The sequence below is a fragment of the Callospermophilus lateralis genome, chromosome 9 (assembly GCF_048772815.1).
Source record: "Callospermophilus lateralis isolate mCalLat2 chromosome 9, mCalLat2.hap1, whole genome shotgun sequence".
Taxonomy (NCBI): Eukaryota; Metazoa; Chordata; class Mammalia; order Rodentia; family Sciuridae; genus Callospermophilus; species Callospermophilus lateralis.
In genome coordinates, this window is record NC_135313.1 from 8947819 (window position 1) to 8975434 (window position 27616).

The 27616-nt window shown below is 42.7% G+C and overlaps 1 protein-coding gene across 1 annotated transcript in view; it reads right to left on the minus strand.

Annotated features, from left to right (window-relative positions):
* Positions 1 to 27616, minus strand: part of Fbxo36 (F-box protein 36) — an 82255-nt gene that overhangs the window by 27433 nt on the left and 27206 nt on the right. Inside the window, exon 2 of the mRNA XM_076866421.1 lies at positions 930 to 1038. Coding sequence (XP_076722536.1) covers positions 930 to 1038 — 109 coding nt within the window. The remainder of the gene's footprint in view (positions 1 to 929; positions 1039 to 27616) is intronic.

Genomic DNA, 27616 nt, shown 5'->3' on the forward strand with positions numbered 1-27616 from the left:
TTATGGTTTGGATGTGAGGTGTGCCCCAAAAGCTCTCATGTGAGACAATGCAAGAAGGTTCACAAGAAAACTGATTGGGTTGTGAGAATCTTGCACAATCAGTGAATTAATCCCCAGATAGGGATTAGATGGTAACTGAAATGTTAGGGCACAGCTCAAGGGAATGGTTAATTGGGGGCGTGGCTATGGGGTATATATTTTGTATCTGGAGAGTGGAGTCTCTCTCTGCTTTCTGATCATCTTGCCAGCTGGTTCCCTCTGCCACACACTTCCTCCATGATGTTCTGCCTCATCTTGATCCTGGAGGAATGGGGCTGGCCTTCTATGGACTGAGAGGCTCACCTCTGAAACTGTGAGCCTTCAAATAAACTCTTCCTGCTCTGCAGTTGTGCTGGTCGGGTCATTTAGTCACAGCAACGAGAAAATTAGCTAAAACCCTAGGCTAGGAAACCCATTTTAAAAAAACTGTGGCAAAAAAAAAAAAAAAAAAAAAATTGACTTCCTTAATGGAATCCATGTTAATGTGGAATCTTAAAAACTTTTAAGATTTTTCCCCAAAGAAATTTCAGGATATTTTAACAATTTTCTGCTTTTTAAGAATATAATATTCTATATGAATTGTATATCAGTATTTCAAAAGATGATTTATTTGATATTTCTCTGACAAAAATCGATCACTGGACTGGGGATGTAGCTCAGAGGTAAAGCTATTGTATCACATGAATGAAGCCCTGGGTTCCAACTCCAGTATTTCAAAAACAAAAACAAACAAAAAAAACTATCACTGGTGTTTGGCACAGAGCAGTAGAGCCCTTGCCCACCATGTGCAAGGTCTTGGTTTCAGTTCCCAGTGCCATAAATATATAAAAATCTATCACTAACCATAGAGAACTTAACAGCAATAAGTACATAACATGTCCCTTCCTTACTCTGGAGGTGTGAATTCTCTAGGAAGTCTTCATGAGTTTCTTTTGTTTCTCCAGGTTTTGATGCTCTATACTCACTTCTCAGAGATATCTTCCACCATCTAAAAATTATCTGCAATTGAAGAGAAAGTGACAGGTTAAAACTGATTCCAGGGTTGAGGTTGTGGCTCCAAGGTAGAGCATTCGCCTAGCACATGTGAGGCACTGGGTCGATCCTCAGGAGCACATTAAAAAATGAAATAAATAAATAAAGGCATTGTGTCTATATACAACCAAAGGTGGGAGGGGGACTGATTCCAATCCTAGCAGCTGTGCTATGTTTGGGGTTTTGAAAGATCACTGTGGAGTTGGGTGCAGTGGTGCAGGCCTGTAATCCCAGTGGCTCCAGTAGGTTGAGGTAGGAGGATTGTGAGTTCAAAGCCAGCCTCAGCAAAAGCAAGGTGCTAAGCAACTCAGTGAGACTCTGTCTCTAAATAAAATACAAAATAGTGGGGATGTGGCTCAGTGGTCAAGTGCCCCTGAGTTCAATCCCCAGTACCAAAAACAAAAAACAAAAAACAATGGAAACAGGGCACTATGGGTCATGGCTATAATCCCAGCTACTTAGGAGGCTGAGGCTGGAGGATCACAAGTTCAAGGCCAGCCTCGGAAGCTTACTGCAATCCTGCTTCAAAGTAAAAAAATAGAAAGGGCTGGGGGTGTACCTCAGTGTTAGAGTATCTCTGGGTTCAATACATAGTGCTGAAAAACAAAATCTATCAGGTCAATTGATGAAATCACCCAGTGCCAAATGGTTGTGTTCTTGAGAACAGAGATTCTTTAACTTGGGGAACCAATTCCAAAGTAATTGCTTGGCTCTCCTATTTCCTTCCCAGGCAACAGGGCAGACAAGATGATGGATAAATCCCTCAGAGAGCATGACAGTTACATGAACAGGGGCAGAAAAAACACTGTTGTGCTTTGTGTGATGCATGAAAACGTGTCACACACGAACACTTCTTGGTAACAGATCTGGGAATAGTGTGTTTGACTCCTCTGAGAATTTTGTTCATCTGAAGCAAACCTCATTCCCATGGCATGGGCTGCACTCTGTTCTTTATTGATTTCATAGTGGTGTCAACTCCTGGGCCTGGTGAAAGCCCCTTGGAACAGACCCAGCTTTGGTCATGTTTTTAAACCAAGAGTGAAGCCGGGTAGTGAAGTGAGATGACAGAACTTCCACCAATTTGAGAAACGGACCGTTTTCTGCACTTTGATGACGACATGAGAGGAAAGGTGGGATGTACCGTCACTTTGGGGGTCAGGGCATGGCGTAAGGACTTGGAGGTGGGGAGCCTGCCCTGTGTGCAGGTCTGTAATCATAGCAACAGAGGAGGAGGCAGGAAGACTGCATGTCCCAAGCCAGCCTGGGCAGCTGAGTGAGACCCTGCCTCAGAATAAAACTGAACGGGCTGGGGGTGTAGCCAAGTGGTAAAGTGCTTGCCTAGCCCAGAGCTCAACGCCCAGTACTCCAAGCAAACAAACAAAAAATGAGTGTGGAGGGCAGACGGTTCAGTCTATAATGAGGGCGATTCCAGTAGAAACTGCATGCATTGTGGAGCAGTGTAGTCCTGGATGATTTATTTCATCTCCCTGCAGTATAACTTTCTTTCTCTTAAATATTAACATTAAATATTATAAAGATATTTCCTTTCTATTGAATGAAGACACCAGGCAGTCTGGATCTAAAGCCCATGGGGTTTTCATGTTGTTTGGGGGTTTTGTTTTTTTCATTACTGGGGGTTGAACCCAGGGTTGCTCTACCACTGAGCTACATCTCCAGCCCTTTTTATTGTTTTATTTTGAGACAGGGTCTCACTCAGTTATTAAGGTTGGCCTGGAACTTGCCATCTTCCTGCCTCAGTCTTCCAAATCTGTGGAATTATAGGCGTTCACCACTGCACTTGGCAATCTAGAATTTTGGGGGGAACTGGGAAGTAAAAATAAGGTAGTCCAGCCAGGCACACACCTATAATCCTAGCAACTCAAAGACTGAAGTAAGATGGCCAATTTGAGGCCAGTCTTGGCAATTTAATGAGACCCTGTCTCAAAACATAAAATAAAAAGATCTGGGGACATAGCTCAGTGGTACAGCACCCCTGGCTTCAATCCCAATTATCACTAAATCTCTCTCTTATATTAATAACAATTATGATAATTTAGTCCATTTCTTACAACCATCCTGCAGATGAGCAAAGTTTCAGAGAGGTTAGAACGAACCTGTCTCCCTCTCCCCACCTTACTGCTAGGTGTCTTATGACAGTGAGCACAAGTCTCAGACTGAATTCCACCTCAAGAGCGACAGTGCCATGGAGGTATCACAAGAGCTCAAAATATTTCTGAAAGTTCAGCAGAGACCCCCCTTTCACCATTCCCCCAGGTGCTATCTGGCAACCTTTGCAGAAGTTTCTCCCTGAGGCAGGTGTCCCCATGTTATAATTAAAGGATCAGCTAAACCTGCTGATCCAGAGCAAGCAGCAAAATACTTGGTGGTGGTGGGGGGGGGGCAGAGTTCTGGGGAAAAAAAAAAAAAGAGTTCTAGAGCCAAACGTGATTCTCCAGCGAGGTGTTGCAGACTCATCTCTCGAGGTGTTCAATGGCGGGCAGAGAGGGTTGTGCACATCCTATTGACTTCACCCCACATTCCTTATGTGATTAACCAGCCTCTGAGCCTGACTCAGGAGGCAGTTATTTACAGTGCTTGTCATAATGCTCTCTGGAGGGAAGATCTCTGGGGCTTGGGTTCAGGTTAAGCACACACAAGCTTCCCACAGACTCCCCTGGGGTGTTTAAAGCAAATTATCAGGAATACATCACCTGCCTAAGGAAGCTGGCTGGCTAGGACCAGAATCCTCCTTGCTCTGCAATGAAGATTCAGACTCACAATTCAGCCTTGTCAAGACTTGGGTATGTCCTGTATAATGTACTTATCAAAAGAGGAAAATGGATATCTTGAGCCATTTACTTTCTCTTAGCTTGGTAACAATTTTTTTTTTTTTTTTTTTTTTTTTTTGGTAAGTGATAAAACACTATTTTGGTGAGGACAAGGGAAACTGAGAGCCCCTAAAAATCACTGAGAGGAGCTGGGTGTATTGGCATACACCTGTAATCCCAGAGACTAGAGAAGCTGAGGCAGGAGGGGTGCAAGTTTGAGGCCAGGCTGGACAACTTGGTGAGATCCTAGAAAGAAGGAAAGAAGGAAGGAAGGAAGGAAGGAAGGAAGGAAGGAAGGAAGGAAGGAAGGAAGGAAGGAAGGAAGGAAGGAAAAAAATTTCTCAGTGTGCCTAGCATGAGTAAGGCCCTGGGTAAGATCCTCGGTATGGTGAAAGGTGTGGATTTCCTTACAGTTTTGGACATATTACCCAACCTTTATACTCCTTCAGTGTTTTTTGTTTTTCAGTGCTGGGGCCAGACCCAGGGCTTCTGCATGCTAGGCAGGTACTCTACCACTGAACTACCTCCCCAGTCCTTTATTTTTATTTTTGAGACAGGGTCTTGCTAAATTGCCCAGGTTAGCCTCAAAGTTGTGATCATCCTGCTTTGCCCCCTGTCTTTGAGGTCACAGGTAAGAGCCACAGTGCCCAACTAATATTAATTCCCCTGGATGTAGCAATTCTATTTTAAGAATTTATCCTATGGAATTTTATCAGAAAACAACCAACATTTTATAAAAGATTTATCAGAGATGTGTACAACATTTTTAAAAGGATGGTTATTGGGGCTGCGGTAGTGGCTCAGTTTAGAGTGCTCACCTAATATGCATGAGACATGGGTTCGATCCTCAGCACCACATAAATATAAAATAAAGATATTGTGTCAACCTAAAACTAAAAAATAAATACTTTTAAAAAATAAATAAAAGGATGGTTATCATAGCAGGATTACGATAATGAGTAAGGAGAATCTACTCAAGGCTCAATAGGTGGGACTAGTTAAGTAACTATCTCATATTAGATGATGCAGAGAACACTCTGCAAACAACAAAATAACTTGTAGAAAAATAGCACTGTAATCCCAGTGACTTGGGAGGCGGAGGCAGAAGGATTGCAAGTTCAAGGCCAGCCTCGGGAATTTAGTGAGATGCTGTCTCAAAATAAAAGAATAAAGAAAGAAAAGAAAAAAGAGAGGGCTCCCATGTAGCTCGGTGCTAGAGTACTGAGTCCAATCCCCAGCACCACAAAAAAAAACAAAAGAAAAAGAATAACACAGAACGATGTTAATGATCATTTGGTAAAGGGCTCAAAAGTATATGCATGACTGGTCCAAATAGTCAAAAGAAAATATTTATTATGTAGGAGGAAGGAACATTAGTTGTGGCAGTAAGTGAACTGTGTCACACAACAGATGACAGATGCAGCTTGAAGTGAGCTCGACTCTAAGAATTACCACCCAGTACTCGTTAAAAGGTAGCATCGATTATGATATTAGCATATTTTAAGTTATATACACATACAAAGTTGTATTCATATATTTCATCTCTATTTTGAAAACTTGTCAGTACTCCTTTACACATTTTGGATCTTATTGACTGCAACTGTTCTGTTAATGTCTTGTTAGCACGCCTGCAAGAAAAGCCACAGAGGAGCTCCCTGCCAGGTCTGCAAGACTGTTTACCTCTGGGTGGAACACGGAGTTCACTGTACTCGCTCTGGGTTTCATGAATTCTCCCAACCTCCTGTGAGCCATGTAAGACTGTCCTTTCATGGATAAAGAAACCAACGGTGGCGGGATCAGACAACCTGCAAGAGCTCCTCTCTCCCAGCAGTGGTTGACCTTGAGTCTGTGCCCATGCATTGCCTCACACCCCAGGAGGGCCAGCCACCTGCCTCATGATAGGACACTTGCCTTACTATAGGTGACATAGATGACTCTCCAATATTTGGTACCCTAATTGAAATCATGTGGCCAGGGGTAGAATTCTTTAAAAAGTATATACTTAGCATACTTTTAGACTTAAATATTTCCAGAAAAACTTTTTAATAATCTTGCTAATTGAGCTTACTTTTAAGAGGGGGCTAAGACTCCTCATGAATCTCCTTGTACCTCCTCTACCCAAATGACATTTCAGCAGGATGAGGAGGCAGGGCTGTTAACTCAGTGAAGGCCCCTGACATTCCCCACCATGTTGAGAGCCACAGTTTAATCGGAATGACACCTGGCATTTTGCTAGAGGGAATGGTTGAAAGGTGACCCTGCTCCGGGATTAGGGTGGCTCTGGGATTAGGACGAATCCTGCTGCCTCGGGTTTTGGAGTTCCCATTGAGTTCTCCTGGGGTTCCAGGAGAACTGGCCTATGGAGCCCGATGGAGGGAGTGTGTTCCCAGGAAGTGTGTGTAGAGGCCGGTGAGAGTTCGGGAATAAAGAGTTGCTGTTTGAACCTACAAGCTTTTTGGCGGCTCAGTTATTTGTGCCCAGACAGACTGCGGCACCACCAGACAGCAGCTCACAAGGAGGCAATAGGAAAACATGGGGCCAGCTGAGCGTGTTGGGAAATGCACACCTCCTTCCTCCACACCCAGGCTCAAGACTGTGACACTCCCACTACTATCTCCCCATTGGAAATCCTGTAACTGGGGCAAAGTGTAGACTCTGGGGGTTAGATGAGTCTTTCACTTCCCTTGGGCAAACTGCTTCATCTCTTCTGGCCTCAGTTTCCTCATCTCCATAATGGAAATAATGGTGGTGCCCAGCTCACTGGATTTGGGGGATGACAGGTGACATATCCAGTGTCCTGCACAATGCCAGGCACAGAGAGGGTGCTCCACATATGTCCTCCTTCCTTCCCTCTGTTCACTCATGTAACAGTGCTTCATATTTATACCAACAAATTCAGCTGCAAATGCTGAGATAAGAACCCTCCATTCCTGCATGGTGGTGCATGACCATGATCCCAACTACTCAGGAGGATAAGGTAGGAGGATCACAAGTTTAAGGCCAGGCCTGGGCAATTTAAGAAGACCCGGTCCTAAAATTTAAAAAATGGACATAGCTCAGTGGCAGAGTGCTTCCCTAGCATGCGTGAGGCTCTGGGTTCAATCCTCTTGTTTCTCTCTCTAGCCACCCCCCTATCTTCTTTCTTATTCACTGTCTAACAATATTCAACCATAATTATACTTTGCAGGCATAGTGGTATACACATGTAATCCCAGTGATTTGGGAGGTTGAGGTAGGAGGAATGAAAGTTCTGGACAGCCTTGGCAACTTAGCAAGAGCCTGTATCAAAACAAAAAATGATGGGGCTGGGGATGTGGCTTATTGGTAGCGCACTCGCCTGGCATGCGTGCGTCCCGGGTTCGATCCTCAGCACCACATACAAACAAAGATGTTGTGTCCGCCGAAAACTAAAAAATAAATATTAAAAAAAAATTCTCTGTCTCTCTCTCTCTGTCTCTCTCACTCTCTTTAAAAAAAAAAAAATACATTAGTTCAAAAAAAAAAAAAAAAAATGAAGCCTGGCACGGTGGCGCACGCCTGTAATCCCAGTAGCTCCAGAGGTTGAGTCAGGAGGATCAGCAACTTAACAAGGCCGTAAGCAACTCAGTAAGACCCTATCTCTAAGTAAAATGTTTAAAAAGCGAGGGGCATATGGGTCTGTGGATAAGTGCCCCTGGGTCCAATCTCCAGTATTAAATAAATAAATAAGGACCTGAGAAGTAGCTCAATGATAAAATGTACCTGGGTCTGATTCTCCAGTACCCCTCCCCACCACACACACATTTCACTAAAGTCTGCTTTCCTAATTATATTCTCTGAAAATATTTATTTCAGCTTTGCACTCAGATCTGTTATTTATTTTTAAAATCATCTTTATAAATATTTTTCTAACTACATAATTGAAAAGAATCATCTATACATCCAATTAATAATTTGCTCATAAAACATTAGAGTGACTTGTCAGGTACCACATACTAAGTGGGGCATTCTGCATCTTTCCAAGTCTAGAAAACGTATTTGTAATTTAGTATGCAAACTGTGCTTGTCCCAGCTCTTCTTTCCCTTGCCAAACTACTGTTATGCTACAAGGTCAATTTTTTGTTTGTTTGTTTGTTGTTTGTTTTTTGGTACCTGGGATTGTAGCCAGAGGACACTTAACCACGGAGGCACATCCAGCCTTTTTTTTTTTTTCTTTAGAGACAGGGTCTCACTGTATTGTTTAGGGCCTCTCTGAATTGCTGAGGCTGGTTTTGAACTCACAATCCTCCTGCCTCACCCTCCCAAGCTTCTGGCATTACATTATAACTGTGTGCCACCACACCCAGCTTTTCCCCTGTTTTGAAGGTCCTGTATAATTAGGGGATTACATGTAATGGGATTGAGATACTATGACCTGGAGAATTTATGGAATTAGAACTTTTATTAGGTGAAGAAAGTTCTTCTTATCTGAACAATCTACTGAGAAGTGGAGAAACAAGCTCACACAGCACTGGCATTCCAAGAGGGTATTATTTTCCTAAAATGAATTATGAACATTAATTAATTAATTAATTTTGGCAGTACTGGGACTGAGGCTGAAATGAGAATGAAATAAACTGAATTTCTTATTTACTTCCTTGTTCAGAAGGATCAGGTCCTTATTTTTGGTTTGGTTTTGTTTGGTACTGGGGATTGAATCCAGAGGTGCTTTACCACTGAGCTACATCCCCAGCCCTTTTCATTTTTTATTTTGAGATAGGGCCTCCAACTTTCGAATCCCCAAACTCAGCCTCCCAGGTCACTGGGATTATAGGCTTGTACCACTGCACCCAGCTTAGGAGGTAAATTCTGATCTGAACATGTCCGTATTCCCTTTGGGGTTCTAGTTCTTCATTACTGTTACTTGGGATGGAGCTCCGTGGCCAGCGCACACAAGTTCCAGCTGAGTCCTGGGGCAGGGTCTCCTCAGGGGCTGTTATTTCCATAGCTCAGCTCTGACTCTCATCTGAGTCTAAGTTTCTTGCCTTCATCATGCGACACACTGCTGTTCCTGTGGTAGCTATGCCTTCTCCAAAGAAGGCTGAATCTCAGCGTAGGAGGGAGGGGAGGCGGCTTTCCTAGTTCTTATGTTCTTTATGGTCTATTCTCCTCCAGCTTACAGGTAATAACTTTTTTTTTCAGCTGCTACTTCTGGTCTCTCTTTAATATATATATATATATATATAAATTCTATTTAGTTTAATATTTATTGTTTTAGTTTTCGGTGGACACAACATCTTTGTTTGTATGTGGTTCTGAGGATCGAACCCCTGGCCCGCATGCATGCCAGGCGAGCGCGCTACCGCTTGAGCCACATCCCCAGCCCTTATTCATGTATTTTTATGTGGTACTGAGAATCGAACCCAGTGCCTCGCATGTGCTAGGCGAGTGCTCTACCACTGAGCCACAACCCCAGCCCCTACTTCTGGACTCTTAAGAGCCCTCTTTACTTCTTTTAAGTTCTTAATCATCTTCTGTCAGTTAACAGTGGTTTTGTAATAAATTTTCCCTAGAAAATAACCTATAAAGTGTCTATATTCTGAATATACCAACTTTGATATATTGGTATGATCATTATACAGGGCATTTAGTGTGATAAAAATTCTTGGTTGTCCTATATTTAGTTAAAGACCAGAGGATGAAGGCAAGGAAGAGGTAAGAGGAGTTCATTTTAAACTGAGAGCATGTAGGTTGAAGGTTACCCATCAAGGTGACATCTTGCTTCTGCTGTAGAACCAACACCAAGAAGCATCAAGCTCTTCTCTGTATGGACCCCTCCTGTCCCAGACATTGTGTGCTTCCTGGTGTCCTACCCCTCTTATCTATAGCCAATGTAGGTTCAATGGAGATGATTTATACTTTCTTCTTTCCAAATTTTTATGTTAAAATATTCCAGATTCCGGATCTGGTAGACATTTTCCATCTGCTCCTGCCCATGCAGCTATTGGCTTGGGAATCCATTCTCAGGACTAGCATCTCTAACAGCTCAAAAACCCCTTGTTCCAGAGATCTCTCTCTGGGTCTCTTTAGTTTTTGATTTAACAGATGTTAGTCAGTTTTTCTTCACTGTGACTAAAATACTAGACAAGAATAACTTTTAAAAGATAAAATGTTTGGTTTGGCTCATAGTCTCAAAGTTTCCATTCATGGTGGGCCGACTCCATTGCTCTGGGAAGAACACTCTGGTGTAAGGGTGTGTGGAGGAACACTGCTCTCCTCCTGAGAGACAAGAAGTAGAGAAGGGGAGGGAAGGAAGGGGCCACAGGGAAGATGAACCCTTCCAGGGCACATCCCCAGTGACCCACCTCCTCCAGCCACTCCCCACCCAGTCACCACCCTGTCAGTTCATTCAAACTAGGATGGACAGATGAGGTTACAGCTCTCACAATCCAATCATCTCACTTCCGAGCATTCCTAGAATAACACAGAAGCTTTGTGGGGGATACTTCATATCCAAACCATAACAACATGTGAGAGCTTTTATCCAGCATATATACTTTATGCCTAGGCTTTTTTTTTTTTTTTTGGGGGGGGGGTATAACTGTTTTCTAGAACTGCTCCCCTCCCCCGGCCACTCTCTCTACAAATAATAGATCTCTTGGTCTAATTCTCTAATTTTCTCTTCTTTTCCCCATCTTGTACCTACCTATCTCTCTCTCTCTCTCTCTCTCTCTCTCTCTCAGGAGATTTTTCTCAATTCTGTTTCCAACCCTTCTATTGAAAAAAATTTCATTTTTTTCTATCATATTCTTATTTTCTAAGAGCTCTTTTTAATTTTCAGTGTTACTTTTTTTATTATGTGCTGTTCTTGTTTCATGAATGCAATATCTCCTCTAATCCTTTTGAGGATATTACTAGTATTTTACATTGCTTATATACATAATCTTCGTTTTCTCCAAGATTTCACTTAATGTATTTGTTGTTGATTTGTTTTGACTTTCCTCTAAAACCGACTGATTCTTAGCTATTCACTTGTACTTAGGATTGGGGAACTATGAAACTAATGGACAATGGGCATCTAAGCAGGACTTGTCAGAGGAAGTGAAGCCAGAATTAGACAGGCAGTCAGTATAGATAGGTAAATCAAGTCAGGTTGGATCAAGGAGGACAATTTTGAGTGAGTCTCAGAACTTGGGGACTGTCCCCTGAGGGATTAAAATGTTAATTCCTTCAGAGCCCTTCCTCCACTCTTATCTCGAACCTGCCCCTGCTCCAACCTGTTGCCAAGGTAACCTGTCCAGGAACTGCCCATTCCTACAGGGAGCTATAAGGTTGTTGATGTGTCCTTGCCTACTCATCCTGCCCTTCCCCCTTCAGCCCACCTGTTTCCACCTTTGGGCCCTCTCACGGAGCATGCCTGGGCCTAGCCACAGGTGCAGGAAGGAGAAAGATAAGGGGGGAAAGGCAGGAGAACAAAGGAAGCCTAGGACATATAAAAAGGGCAGAACACCTGCTTCTTGGGATACCAGGATACCAGCTATGCCCCCTCCTCCTGGGAGAAGTCTATGTCGCCCCTTTTTATATAAACCCTGCTTTATATGCTTGCCTCGGTGTGCTTCTCTAATGTTCAAACTTCAACATACGGGGAAGCAGGACTTGTCACGGATTACCAGCAGTATCAGGACTCAGTGCAGGGAGATCTACTGGGGTTCTGGCCTTGAGGATCCCATTAATATCTTTCAAAATATCACTTTTAGGGCTGGGGATGTGGCTCAAGTGGTAGCGCGCTCGCCTGGCATGCGTGTGGCCCGGGTTTGATCCTCAGCACCACATACAAACAAGGATGTTGTGTCTGCCGAAAACTAAAAAAAAAGTAATATTAAAAAGAAAATTCTCAATAAATAATGCTGCAGTAAACTTGGAAAAAAAATATCACTTTTATTTGCATTTATTTTACGTTGAATTTATTCCTGTGCCATAAGTTTTTGATTCTTTATTTTGTTGGGTGATATCTTTTTCTTTTGTGGAACTTCCTCTTCTGGTGGTTCCTTTTCATTGGGGATCACCCCAGAGTGATCTAACCACGAGCTCTGTAAGTACAGTGGTACATTCTGGGTGCCTCTTTCACCTGGATACGCTCAGGAGCCAGAGAATCTATATTTAAACCCTTAAGTTCAGCATTACTTTTGGTATTTTTAAGAAAGTGCAGCAAAAATTCAGCACTCTTTGGGCTACAGACTGTGTCCAGCTCCATTGTTTGGCCTGGACAAACTCCACCACTCTAATGCCAGATGGTACTGGCTGCTTCTTTTTTTTTTTTTTTTTTTTTTAATTAATTTTTATTGTAGGTTGTTCAAAACATTACATAGTTTTTGATATATCATAATTCACACTTTGATTCAAGTGGGATATGAACTCCCATTTTTACCCCATATACAGATTGCAGAATCACATCAGTTGCACATTGATTTACATATTGCCATTCTGGAGTCTGTTGTATTCTGCTGCCTTTCCCATCCTCCGCTATCCCCCCTCCCCCCTCCCCTCCCCTCTTCTCTCTCTACCCCCTCTACTGTAATTCATTTCTCCCCCTTATATTTTCCCTCCTTTCCCCTCACTTCCTCTTGTATGTAATTTTGTATACCCCTGAGGGTCTCCTTCCATTTACATGCAATTTCCCTTCTCTCTCCCTTTCCCTCCCACCTCTCATCCCTGTTTAATGTTAATCTTCTTCTCATGCTCTTCTTCCCTACTCTGTTCTTAGTAACTCTCCTTATATCAAAGAAGACATTTGGCATTTGTTTTTAAGGGATTGGCTAGCTTCACTTAGCATAATCTGCTCTAATGCCATCCATTTCCCTCCAAATTCTATGATTTTGTCATTTCTTAATGCAGAGTAATACTCCATTGTGTATAAATGCCACATTTTTTTTTATCCATTCGTCTATTGAAGGGCATCTAGGTTGGTTCCACAGTCTTGCTATTGTGAATTGTGCTGCTATGAACATGGATGTAGCAGTGTCCCTATAGTGTGCTCTTTTTAGGTCTTTAGGGAATAGACCGAGTAGTGGAATAGCTGGATCAAATGGTGGTTCCATTCCGAGCTTTCCAAGAAATCTCCATACTGCTTTCCAAATTGGCCGCACCAATTTGCAGTCCCACCAGCAATGTACAAGAGTACCCTTTTCTCCACATCCTCGCCAGCACTTGTTGCTGTTTGACTTCCTAATGGCTGCCAATCTTACTGGAGTGAGATGGTATCTTAGGGTGGTTTTGATTTGCATTTCTCTGACTGCTAGAGATGGTGAGCATTTTTTCATATACTTGTTGATTGATTGTATGTCCTCCTCTGAGAAATTTCTGTTCAGGTCCTTGGCCCATTTGTTGATTGGGTTATTCGTTATCTCATTGTCTAATTTTTTTAGTTCTTTGTATATTCTGGATATTAGGGCTCTGTCTGAAGTGTGAGGAGTAAAGATTTGTTCCCAGGACGTAGGCTCCCTATTCACCTCTCTTATTGTTTCTTTTGCTGAGAAAAAACTTTTTAGTTTTAGTAAGTCCCATTTGTTGATTCTAGTTATTAACTGTTGTGCTATGGGTGTCCTATTGAGGAATTTGGAGCCCGACCCCACAGTATGTAGATCATAGCCAACTTTTTCTTCTATCAGACGCCATGTCTCTGATTTGATATCAAGTTCCTTGATCCACTTTGAGTTAACTTTTGTGCATGGCGAGAGAAAGGGATTCAGTTTCATTTTGTTGCATATGGATTTCCAGTTTTCCCAACACCATTTGTTGAAGATGCTATCCTTCTTCCATTTCATGCTTTTAGCCCCTTTATCAAATATAAGATAGTTGTAGTTTTGTGGATTGGTTTCTGTGTCCTCTATTCTGTACCATTGGTCCACCTGCCTGTTTTGGTACCAGTACCATGCTGTTTTTGTTACTATTGCTCTGTAGTATAGTTTGAAGTCTGGTATAGCTATGCCGCCTGATTCACATTTCCTGCTTAGAATTGTTTTTGCTATTCTGGGTCTTTTATTTTTCCATATGAATTTCATGATTGCTTTCTCTATTTCTACAAGAAATGCCGTTGGGATTTTGATTGGCATTGCATTAAACCTATAGAGAACTTTTGGTAATATCGCCATTTTGATGATGTTACTTCTACCTATCCATGAACAGGGTATATTTTTCCATCTTCTAAGATCTTCTTCTATTTCTCTCTTTAGGGTTCTGTAGTTTTCATTGTATAAGTCTTTCACCTCTTTTGTTAGGTTGATTCCCAAGTATTTTATTTTCTTTGAGGATATTGTGAATGGGGTGGTTGTCCTCATTTCCATTTCAGAGGATTTGTTGCTGATATACAGGAATGCCTTTGATTTATGTGTGTTGATCTTATAGCCTGCCACTTTGCTGAATTCATTTATTAGCTCTAATAGTTTCTTTGTAGACCCTTTTGGGTCTGCTAGGTATAGAATCATGTCATCTGCAAATAGTGATAATTTGAGTTCTTTTGGCTGCTTCTTTAAAGTGATCTCTTTCAGCTACTTGGTGGCCCTTGGGATATGCATACTCTTGTTGGCCCAGGCAGTTTCATGGATGTTCCTAAAGTGAAGATGAAGATTTGAACCTCTTCATTTGCATGATTTTGTGGGTTTTTCTGAGTCAAGAGAGTAGCAAACCATTTTCAAAGATCACTAAGGCCATTTTTATAGGTTGAGGTTATACCTTGAAATCTCTTGCGCTGGTCTGACTTCCCAGAGAAGAATCTTCAGTTTAATGCCTGGAAGTTATGAGTCTAGTGGCCTAGAGCTTCCTGGGATCCAATGGGATGTCAAAATGAGTCTCCTAGTACAGTATACAGATTTTAATTTAATCCCTTGTGTAGGAACGGCAGAAAAGCTCCATAAACTCAACAAACCGAAACAACCATTTACCTGTCCAAGATTTTATTAGCGGGACTGTGGCAACCAGTGGCAGAAGAGAAGGTGGGGGAGAGAGAGCGAGCACGAACAGGGTGTTGAAATTTATGGGCTCAAAAAAAAAAAAAAAAAAGAAGAAATTTATGGGCTCAACGCAGGATGAGGAGGAGCAGGGCGAGTGGGCTGTTACTTCTTGGTTGGCCGAGAGTTCGCGCCACTTCAGGGACTGGAGGTGCGCCATTCAAAGTTTGCGCCCTTCACAGGGATTGGAGGTGACGGTTCGCGCGCCATTCAGTGCATCATGGACCTGCGCTCCAGAAAGAGAAGCACTCTGGGCGCCACCTTTGCCAACATTCCTGAGCTCCCGGAAGAGAAGCGCTCCGGGCGCCATCTTTACCAACACTTTGTCATTAAAATTGTTTTTTGGTATGGGGATTGAACCCAGGGATGCTTAACCTCTGAGCAGCATCCCCAGACTTTTTTATATTTTATTGAGAGACAGGATCTCACAGAGGTGCTTAGGGCCTAAGTTGCTGAGGCTGGATTTGTATTTGCAATCCTCCTGCCTCAGTCTCCTGAGCCACTGGGATATCAGACATGCACCACTGCACTGGGCTCCTCTACCATTTTTTATCACTGAGTCTGTGTCCTTAGCTGCCCAGGGTCCTAACAGTTTCTCTAGCAGACTCTTCCAGTTCTCTGTAGGTGGACAGCAATTTTTCCTTGTACCTGGGAGGGAAGGAATAAAGCAGATGGTGGTTCTAACAAATGTGTGTGCTTTTCAGATGTCCAGATGTTGCTACAGTTTCAGCCTCTTTTTTTTTTTTTTTTTTTGCGGGGGGGGGGGGTGCGGGGGGATTGAACCCAGGGGGACTCTATCACTGAGCAACATCCTCAGCTCTATTGATTGATTGATTGAGACAGGATAGAAACTTGCCAAATTGTTGAGGCTGGCCTCCCAAGCCACTGGAATTACAGATGTGCATTACTGTGCCCAGCTCTTCACTCTCACTTTCAAAGAAACCTATTTCCACTCCTTTCTAAGGCAAACAGGTTCTGGAATAAAAACCTTATCACTTTTAGCTTCCTAACCCCTAGGATGAATTTTAGCTTTTTCAAAGCTGCTCAAAGAGCTACCATTAAGTGATCTATCTATATTCTGACTTGCAAATGTGTGTGTGTGTGTGTGTGTGTTACTAGGGACTGAATTCAAAGGTACTTCACTGTTGAACTAAATTCCCGACTCTTAAAATTTTATTTGAAGGAGGATCTAAATTGCTGAAGCTGATTTTGACCTTGTGAAGCTGACTTTGACCTTGTGATCCTCCTACCTTGGCCTCCTGAGTTGCTAGGAGTACTCGTGTGTGCCACACAGTTGACTGGCTTGGAATTTTACTGCCTTTTTACTTCCTCAATTTTCTTTGTCTTTATAGGTTTATGTTTTAGAAAAACCCTGTAATTGTCATTTATGGTGGTATTAGAGGGAAAGTAAATAATAGTTCTTTTATAGATTGATTGATTGCAGAAATGGGGATGGGAACCAGAGCCTCAAGCATGCTAGGCAAGTGCTCTACCACTGAGCTATGCCCCTACCCCTTTTAAAATTTTACTTTGATACAGCATCTCACTAAATTGCCAAGGTTGGCCTAAACCTTGGATTCTCCTGCCTCAGCCTCCCAAGTAGCTAGAATTATAGGTGCACACCACCATGCCTATATATATATATATATATGGGAGTCCGATAACAAGGACTTAGACTTTTCACTCTTTCCTGTGAATATCTGATGAGTAGCTTAAAGTAGGATTAAAGACTTGGGATCTCTGCCTCCATTTTACATCTGTCTCCTTTGCTCTGAGTCTGAGACACCCTGGATTCCAGGAAAAACAGATCTGCTAGATAAACATCTTAGAATGAGCCTCAGCCAACCCTCAGGCACCAGCAATTTTCTTATCCATACCAGGCCTTGCCTGAACAGACCGGAGATAACTACAGCAAGACCACACCTGATCAAGGTCACCGCTTAGAGAGCTGCACTAAACCTCGGCCAGGAAAACCCCCAATGCTTGCCCTCCTTCCCCTGTATATGCAACCTCACAGTCATTGGCAGCCCGTGGAGGACAGGATGAGTCCCATTCTTTTCTCATGGTAGCTTCACTGGTTGAAGTTCCTTTCATGCCTGTGGGGGCAGGGTAATAAAGTATTCCCTTTCATGCTTTTTCAGCATTACCTTTTCTGCTTGGTTCTTGGGGCTTGTACCAGACCTGATACGTTGGATTCCCAGAGTCAGGCCTCTGGCGCAGTAATAATACTATAGCTGTCATTTTATTTTTTTGAACTTTATTTATGTGAGCCAGGTGTGCTAGCACATGCCTATAATCCCAGCGACTCTGGAGATTGAGGCAGGAGGATTGAAAATTCAAGTCAGCCTCAGCAATTTTACAAGGCCCTAACAACCAACTGAGACCTCGTCTCAAAATAAAAAATAAAAGGGCTGGTGATGTGATTCAATCCTCAATACAAAAATTAATTAATTAATTAAAGATGTGCTGAGCGCAGTGGCGCATGCCTGTAATCCCAGCGGCTTGGGAGGCTGAGACAGGAGAATCGTGGATTCAAAGCTAACTTTAGCAACAGTGAGGTGCTAAGCAACTCAGTGAGACCCTGTCTCTAACTAAAATACAAAATAGGGTTGGGGATGTGGCTCAGTGGTTGAGTGTCCCGGAATTCATCCCCAGTACCTTCCCTCAAAAAAACAGAGGGCTAAGGATATAACTCTGTGCTTGACTACCATGTACAAGGCCCTGGGTTTAAAAAAAAAATACACATACACACACACACATATTGTTATGCTCGAATTCAGGACCCGCAAAGACCACCAGAGACCCAAGATCGATGCAAGCAGCAAAGAGGTGTTTATTGCGAGCTAACTCGGTCCTCCGCGCGCACACACACAGCAACTGGTGACGCTGAGAGGCCCCGAGCCCAGGGTTTGCAGCAGTTTTATACATTCTTTGGAGAGGGCAGGGACTTCACATACATCATAGCATCCCTTAGCAAATCATCACACACCGTGGGAAAATCAAATAACAACTCTAAAACATGATTAGCACATTCACTGGCGGGAACAAGTTGGGTAGGGGTGATTGGTCAGTACAAAAGGGGTATTCATTTGAACTGATTGGTTTGAGCCAAGAGGGGTGTATGTGCTGAACTACATGGTTTCCCAACTTGTTATCAACCACCGTAAAATACTGGGAGGGTCATCTGGCATCCCAGGTATTTCCCTGTCTCATGCTGATTGGTGGCTGCTAGGGGGCTGCTATGGATCCCCACCTAGCCTGACTGAGTCAGGGACACCTGGTGCAGCAGATCTCTCCTGTTATTTGTAGATAAACAACTTAGCAGGGTGGGAATGTGCCTAGGAGTGCTCTGTGGGTCTTTCCAAGGACTAAGGTCATGTCCCTTCCTTGGACAGGCTTTGCTCTGAGATAGAGGCTGGTTTTTCAATATATATACACACAGATATGTATATACAAATAAATGAATATAAATGAATATATACATAAATAATTTTTAAGTATAAAAGAGGGCTACAGATATATAGATGTAGTGTTGTGGTGGAGTGTTTGCCTAGTATGTGTGAGGCCCTAAATTCAATCCCCAGCAATACACACACACACACACACACACACACACACACACATCATACTTAAAAAAAAAAAAAGTGTAAAAAAGCTGGGTACTATGGTGCATGCCTGTCATCCTAGCAACTCAAGACTCAGAACTGAGGCAGGAGGATCCCAAGTTGGAGGCCAGCATTAATAACTTGGTGAGATGCTCAGCCACTTACCAAGAACCTGTCTCAAAATTATTATCATCATCATTATCATTATCATCATCATCATTATCGCTATTACTTTGGCACTAGGGATTGAACCCAGGTGCTTAAATACTTAGCCACATCCCCGGCCCTCTTTATTTTTATTTTGAGACAGGGTCTCACTAGGTTGCTTATAGCCTTGCTAAGTTGCTGAGGCTGGCTTTGAACCTGGTATACTCTTGCCTCAGTCTCCTGAATTACTGGATGTATCACCACACCCAGCCTCAAAATTAAAAATAATTTTAAAAAAGTACTGGGAGGGCTGGGTTGTGGCTCAGTGGTAGAGTGTTTGCCTAGCATGTGTGAGGTACTGGGTTCAATTCTGAGCACCACATATAAATAAATAAACACAATAAAGATCCATCAACAACTAAAAACATATATAAAAATAATTTTTAAAAAAGTACTGGGAATGTAGCTGAGTGCTAAATAGCCCTGAGTTAAATCCCCAGTACAAATAAAAATTTAAAAGAGTTTGATCTACATTTTTCAGTTTACTTTATCTCAGCTTTAAAAATAATTGATTTTGTTAGATTTGCAATTATGCCTCATTTGATTTTGGAAGCACTTGAGAAAATCAACTATGCTATACTTTTATGAATATAGATTGGAAAGAGGGAGAATGTCTCCAGGGGCGGAACTGGGGATGGAACTCGGGGCCTTCAGCATGCCAAGCACATGCTCTAGTACCGAGTTATACACTCAGCCCTCACGTGAGATTAAGAATATCCATTTAGCTATAAAGGATTTGGGAATCAGTAGATGACCTATAGAAAAACTAAAATTGATTCATGACTCATGCCCAATAGAACAAAGATCTGCATGTAAAGAAATGAGACCATACAAGTACTGGAAGGAAAAATAGTAAATTCCTTTATTACCTTTCTGTGTATCAAAATCTAAAAACCATAAGAGATTGATAAATTTGTCTGCATAAATATACAAAAACTTTGCACAGCCAAATCTCCAGAAGTCTATACAGAAATGTTTAAAGCAGCTCTGTTCATAACAGCACCAAATTCGAAACACCCAAAATATCCATCGATTATTAAATGGATATAGGACAGTCATATGATGAATTATTCAACAATGAAAAGAAATACTAGCTGGGCATGGTAGTGGACTCCTTTAAATTTAGGGACTGGGGAGGCTAAGGCAGGAGGATCTACCTTCAAAACCAGCCTTGGCAACTTAGGGAGATCCTGTCTCAAAATATAAAACAAGGTCAAGGTGTGTAACTTAGTGGCAGAGAGTTCCTGGGTTCAATACCAGTACTGCAAGGGGAGGGGGGATAGTAGAGGATAGGAAAGGCAGCAGAATACAACAGACACTAGTATGGCAATATGTAAATCAGTGGATGTATAACCGATGTGATTCTGCAATCTGTATACGGGGTAAAAATGGGAGTTCATAACCCACTTGAATCAAAGTGTGAAATATGATATGTCAAGAACTATGTAATGTTTTGAACAACCAACAATAAAAATTTTAAAAAAATACCAGTACTGCAAAAAAAGAAAGAAAGAGACACTGATGCATGTAATAACATGGTTAAACCTCAAAAGCTTTTCCACTGCTGGGACTAAAGGATCCATCCAGAACAACTGTAACCGAAGTAGGATTTATTTAAGGGCTCATGGTTTCGGAGGTTTTAATCCATAGACAGCAGTCTCCATTCCTTGGGGTTCAAGGTAAGGCTGAACATCATGGTGGAAGAGTGTGGTGGAGGGAAGCAGCTCACATCATGATCAGTAAGCAGAGAGAGACTCTACTGGCCAGATACAAATATATGCCCAAAGCCCAGGGCCCTAAGGAACCACTTCCTCCAGCTATACCCTCCACTTCAGCTACCACTCAGTTAATGCCTATCAGGGGATTAAGTCACTGATTGTGTTAGGACTCTTATAACCTGATCATTTCTCCTCTGAACCTTCTTGCATTGTCTCACATGTGAGGTTTGGGGGGACATCTCATATCTAATCCATAACAAGCATTATGTTAAGTAAAAGAGACCAGATATAAAAGGAAAGTTCTGGGGGCTGGGTGTATGGCTTAGTAATAGAGTGCTTGTCTAATATATTAGAGGTTCTGAGTTCAATTCCTAACACTAAAGAAAAAAACAGAACAAAACAAAAAAGTGGCTGTTTTCCATATGATTCCATTTAGGGTGTACTGAAAAAAAGATAAAACAGAAATCAGGTCAGGGATACCAAGGACAGAGGATAGGAGGGGAGACTGACCACAAAGGGACATGAGCGCACTTTCAGATTAATGGAAATATTATATTATCTTGATTATAATAATGGGATACATTTGTCAAATTCATGGACTCTGAAAAGGGTAATTTTTCCTGTAGTCAAAGTGTAGCTCAATAAATATGATTTGCTGTAATCCCAGCTACTGCAGAGGCTGAGGCCGGAGGATCACAAATTTTTCAGGGTCTTGTACATGTGGGGCAAGCACTCTACCTAGGAGTAACATCCCCCACCTGATGACAAGTTAGAAGCCAGACTGGGCAACTTGGCACGAACCTGTCTCAAAATAAAATAAAAGGGGCTGGGGATGTAGCTCAGTGGTAAAGTCCTTTCCTAACACATGCAAGGCCCTGAGTTAAACCACACCAAAAAAAAAAAAAAAAAAAAGTAACACACATAGTCTTTTTTTTTTTTTTAAAGAGAGAGTGAGAGAGAGAGAGAGAGAGAGAGAGAGAGAGAGAGAGAGAGAGAGAGAGAGAGAATTTTTAATATTTATTTTTTAGTTATCGGCGGATACAACATCTTTGTTTGTATGTGGTGCTGAGGATCGAACCCGGGCCGCACGCATGCCAGGCGAGCGCGCTACCACTTGAGCCACATCCCCAGCCCCCATACATAGTCTTTATTCCGAACATAATAATTCATATTATATTGATAATATCAGTAAGTTAGAAATGGCTATGGGAAAAATACACCCCATTACTATAGTTCAAAACCACAAAATACCAAAAATAATGTGAGGGTTATAAAACCCAACAAAACCAGCACAATGGCACACACCTGCATTCCCAGCTACTCGGGAGGCTGAGACAGGAGGATCACAGATTTGAGGCCAGGCTAGGCAACTTAATAAGACTATGTCTCAAATTAAAAACGAAAAAGATGGGGGGTGGTGGGGGAGCTACGGTTGTAGTGCCATGGTAGAATGCTTGCCTAGCATGGTGAGGCACTGGGTTCAGTTCTCAGCACTGCATATAAATAAATAAAATAAAGGTCCATTAACAACTAAAAAATATTTTTTAAAAAAGTATTGGGGGATTGGGGGATTGGGGTTGTGGCTAGTGGTAGAGCTCTTGTCTCACATGTGGGGGGATCTGGGTTTGATCTTCAGTACCACATAAATAAAATAAAAGCATTGTTTTAAATAAATGAATGGAGGTGACACGATAAGCCATACATCACAACAAATAATTTGAACCCCTACCATTCACAACATGTAAGAGTAAATTCTAAGCCAGGTGTGGTAGCGCATGCCTGTAATCTCAGTGACTTGGGAGGCAGAGGCAGGAGGATCTCAAGTGCCAGGTTAGCCTCAGCAACTTAGTGAGACCTGTCTCAAAAAATAAAAGGACTGGGGACTTAGCTCAGTGGTGGAGCTCCCCTGAGTTCAATCCTCAGGACAAAAAAAAAGAAGAAGGAAAAGAGAGAAAAAAAAATCATTTTCCTTAAGTTACATCCATGACCACACAGCAGATTTTCGAGCCCAAGCTTTCTTAATATTTATGAGGTTCTATCCTCAGGCTAGCGCAGTCTGTTCCTTTCTATTTAGGCTCAGCTGGAATTAAGCAAAATCATGTGTAAGCATTCAACAAGTCATGGTCACAGGATACACACGTTACTGACATTGCCACACCTCCACCTATCCCTCACTGCAGGTTCAGCCCTTGCTTCTGTCCCTGGACTGCAATTTTAATGTCAGCTCCCTCAGGTGGCTCTCGGTGGCACCGAAGCTACAAGCTCAGTTTTATTTCTCCTGAGGCAAATTGGTGTAAAACTGCCTCCAGTTGGCTGCTGTCCAGCGTCTCCTGTTCTTCAGAGACCCGTTTTTCAAAGTGTGGTCTGTGAAAAGCATTTTCCCAAATCCCTTGCTGAGTCCCTCTGCAGCTCGCTGGGCCCGGCTCCATCCTGCTTCACCGACCCCACTATGCCTTAGTCAGCAAGAGCCCTTCAGTGGTTTAATAGGAAACAGTCATTCATTCAACCAGTACTTACTGAGTGTCCACCAAGGCCAACCAGTGCTTTAGGTGCCAGGGAGACAGCAGTGCAGAAAATAAAAACGCACAGTCCCAGGGGAGCTCCCGGTCCAGCAGCAGAGACGATGTAGGTTTGACTGACTGGCTGGTTGGCTGGTGCTGGGGATTGGATGCAGAGGTGCTCCATCAACAAGCTATACCCCAGCCCTTTTTATTTTTTATTATGATGCCGGGTCTCACTGAGTTGCCCCGGCTAGCCTTGAACTTGCTATCCTCTTGGCTCAGTTTCCGGAGTCACTGGGGTTACAGGCAAGAACCATTGTGCCCCACAATTTATTTATTCTTTGTTGGTGTTGGGGTCCCAGAGCCTGGTGCATGCCAAGAACTCACTTTGTCACCCAAGCCCTGCCTGATTCTCTTCCTTATCACCCTTATCTCAGTGTCATTCAATCACCCAATCACCCAAGACAGAAACCTTCAGTCACCAATGAGTTCAACTCCTAAGTCCCTTTTGAATCCACCCACCCACCCTCCCTCCCTCCCTCTCCCTCTCTCTCTCTCTCTCTCTCTCTCTCTCTCTCTCTCTCTCTTCAGTATTGTGCTACTGGGGATCAAACCCAGTCGCTCTACCACTGAGCTACATCCTAAGTCCTTTTTATTTTTGATTTGGAGACAGGGTTTCATTAAATTGTCAGCTGGCTTGAAACTTAAGATCCTCCTGCTTCAGCCTCCCTGAGTTTCTGGGATTATAGGCATGTACCACTGGTGCCCAGCTCTGATTAAGGACCTTAAATCTCTTCCCCCTGGACAGCTACAAAGGTTTTCTGTTCTCTCCACCCATTGATTCAACCTCCTGGAAGTTGTCCTTCATACAGCTGCTGACAAAGTCCTTGTAAAACACCAATATGTGAGCCCTGGGTTCTACCCCCAGAACCACATAAATAAATAAATAAATAAATGATTGAAGAAAACATCAAGGTATCTATAATCACCATCTGGGGAGGCTGAGGCAGGAGGATGTCCAGTTCAAGTCCAGCCTGAACAATTTAGTGAGACCCTGTCTCTAAACAAAAAATAGGGGTGGGGTGGGAAAATGGCTCTGTGGTAGAGCACTTGCCTAACATCATAGAGACTCTGAGTTCAAATTCCCGCATCAACAAAAATAAATAAACAGAGATCAGGATGGAGCTCAGTGCCTTTATAACTGAGTTCAATCCCCAGTACTGGGGAGAAGAAAAATACAAAAGCACTCCTAGAGAGGGCAACTGTCTTATTTATCTCTGCATGTCCCAACATCTGCCATAGAAGCCAATTATATGAATGAATGTAAACCTCATTCATATATTAATGACTCATAATTCAGGAAAGTGAGGTTCAGAGGGTGTGACCTGAACAAGGTCACACAGCTAACGAGATTCTAATTTAGATCTAACACCAAAACTCAAGCTACTCCACTTATACTGAGGAAAAACAGAAGAAATGAAAATAAGTAGAAAGAAATGAAAATAATAAAGGAAGAACAAGGAAATAAAATTATAATTCAGAATTTCCACATACTTTTCTAGGCCTGTAAGTCTCTAAGCCAATCTCTCTCTCAGCCCTGTCACTTCCAAAGTTTCTGGGAAATCTGTAAATTATGCACTGTTAATTAACCCCACCCTACAAACAGACTAAGAGAGACACAATATTTTGAGACACCCCCATAAACTCAGGGACTTCCCAGTGTTATCTATGGTTCAGATAATGAAGACCTGTAGACTAAGGATCCTGAGAAAACCACCTGATATCATCCCTGCATACCCTCCCATGCCTGCCCTTCACTAAGTTTCCTTAAAAGAAGAGCTGGGGGGGTGCGGGCGGCTGGGGATGTGGCTCAAGCCATAGCGCGCTTGCCTGGCATGTGTGCCACCCGGGTTCGATCCTCAGCACCACATACCAACAAAGATGTTGTGTCCGCTGAAAACTAAAAAATAAATATTAAACTCTCTCTCTCTCTTTAAAAAAAAAAAAAAAAAGAGCTGGGAACCACAAACGCACCTCTCTCTTGAGACTGCTCAAATTTTCCCTGTATATCTACATTCCTAAATAAACCTGTCTGTGCCTCTGACTGGCATATGCTTTAGTTCTTTAGTTCTTTTCTATCAAGTGAGCCAAAGGTCCTGGTGGTTTCGAATTACCCTTCTTCCCAAGAACTTCCCACCTGTGGTGACACCACCTCTCTCCCTCTCTGACACTGGTCTACTTTATGCATTGAATACAGCCCCTGCTGCTCTGCCACTGCAACTGATTTCAAAATGGACATATTTCTTTGTCTTCCTCTCTCCCTCTCCTCCCTAATCTTGGAGAAATAGGATTACCTTTTCCCCCCTATTTTAGGCAGATTTATCTGTCCTTGAGTACACACTCCCATAGGAACCAAGTAATCCAGACTTTGGGGATGGCACCAGAAGATCTCATAAGTGACTATCTCCCAGATAAACAAGTGAATTACACGTCCAACAGAGAACACACGTGGAATGTAGCCTTTGAATCACCTGTTTAAAAGCCTTCTGTTCCTGCTGATGGGCAGAATCACAGCCTTTGGGACAGGAGTCCCCCGTGTTTCTCCTCTGCTAGCAAAACAATAAACCTCCCTTTTCCCTTTTCTCAAAACTGTGTCCTTGTTATTGGATTGGCATTGGGGACAAGGACAAAGCTTTTGGTAACACTTCTCCCATTTTGTCTTCTTCTGTTCATTGGCTCTTCCCCTTGGTCTTAAACACACTCAGACTTGTCTGATTCCTCCCAGCTTTATGGTCACACCCATCTCTCTCTCTCTCTCTCTTTTTTTTTTTTTGGTATGGGAGATTGTATGTGTAGGGCTTAACCACTGAACCACATCCCCAACCCCCACCCCTGCCCTTTTAACAAAATCTTTTGTTTAGAGGTAGGGTCTCACTGAGTTGCTTAGGGCCTTGCTAAATTGCTGAGGCTGGCTTTGAACTTGCTATACGCCTGCCTCAGCCTCCAGAGCCACTAGGATTACAGGTGTGGGCCACCAGCTCATACTCTCTGCAGCATTATTTTTTATTTCAGTTTTTTGCAAATGCTGGGGATTGAACCCTGGGCCTTGCACGTGCTGGGCAAGAGCTCTATAGCTGAGCCACATCTGCAATCCTTCTCTACATTTGACACTTTCACTTTCTGGGTTCTTTTGGGATCTATTCCCAGGTTTTCTTTTCTTTCTTTTTTTTTTTTGTATTGGGAATTGAACTTAAGGGCACTTAACCACTGAGCCACATCCCCAGCCCACTTTATTTTTTGTTTTGGGACAGAGTTTCCTTAAGTGGAAGACCTCGATAACTTACTGAGACTTGACTGTATTCCTTGTGGCTTTGAAACGTACATGTTCCTTTTTCCCAGTCTTCTTCTCCCTGATCTTCTTTTCCTTGATGTCCTTCCTGATCTCTCCTCCCTAATCTCCCTAATCTCCCCTCCCTCATCTCGCCTCATTAGAAGACCCCTGTTCCTGCTGATGGGCAGAATCACAGCCTCTGTGACAGGAGTCCCCTGTGTTTTTCCTTTGCTAGCAAAGCTATAAAACATTTTCCTTTTTCTCAAGACCTTTTCTTCATTATTGGATTGGCAATGAGGATCGAGCTTTTGGTTACAAGGCTGGCCTTGAACTTGCAAACCTCATGCCTCACGCTCCCGAGGTGCTGGGATTACAGGTGTGTGTCACCATGCCTGGCATGTTCCCAGTTTTTCAAGGTTCTGCTCTCTAAGGATTCCTGGCCAACAGTGCAGTGGTTCACTCTGAGACTGAGGCATGAAGATCACAAACTGAAGGCCAGGCTGGTAAACTCAGCAAGACCCTGTCTCAAAATAAAAAATAAAAAGGGCTGGGGCTGGGACTCAGTGGTGGGGAACCTGAGGGTTCAATCCCCAGTAGGTATGGGAAAGGCTTAGAATCCCTTTTTTACATCCAGTAGGGTCTTCAATATCTCACACTCCACTTAAGCTCATTGGTATGTACGAAGAGCTTTACCCAGTGCGCATGGAGCCCCCCAAATCAAAACTATTTGCATAACTTTCTGTCATCAGAAAGCCTCCAAAGCCATTTTTCTTAGCGTTTCATTTTTATCTTTGCAGTACTGAGGATCAAATCCAGGGGTGCTTTACCACTGAGTTACAACCCTAGACCTTTTTACTTTGAGACACAACCTGGGTACAATGCCCAGGCCAGCCTGGAACTTGAGATCCTCCTGCCTCAGCCTCTGGCCTGCCAGCTTCCTCCAGGGTTCTCATTCTGAGCCCGCTCAATCTGGTGTGGTCTGATCTGGAAATATGGCCTCCACCAGTATGACCTGTGGGTCTGTGGTCCAGCCAGTATGAGGATATAGGCTTTCTTAAGTTGGAATAAGTAATTTCCTTGAATGGATTGGCCAAGACTGCCACTCAATGAAAGAGACCATGCTAGTTCTTTGTTCATAAAATTATAAAATCCTTTTTAAAATGGTCATAATCATTATGCATTTATGTATACATTTACCCTAAAATTCCAAAAGAAAAAAATAGGAATGACTGAGAAATTTTTATTATAAAGTTACCATAGAAGTTTTTTTCTGTGCTGGGGATGTGGCTCAAGTGGTATTGCGCTCGCCTGGCATGCGTGCAGCCCGGGTTCGATCCTCAGCACCACATACAAAACAAAGATGTTGTGTTCACCGAAAACTAAAAAATAAA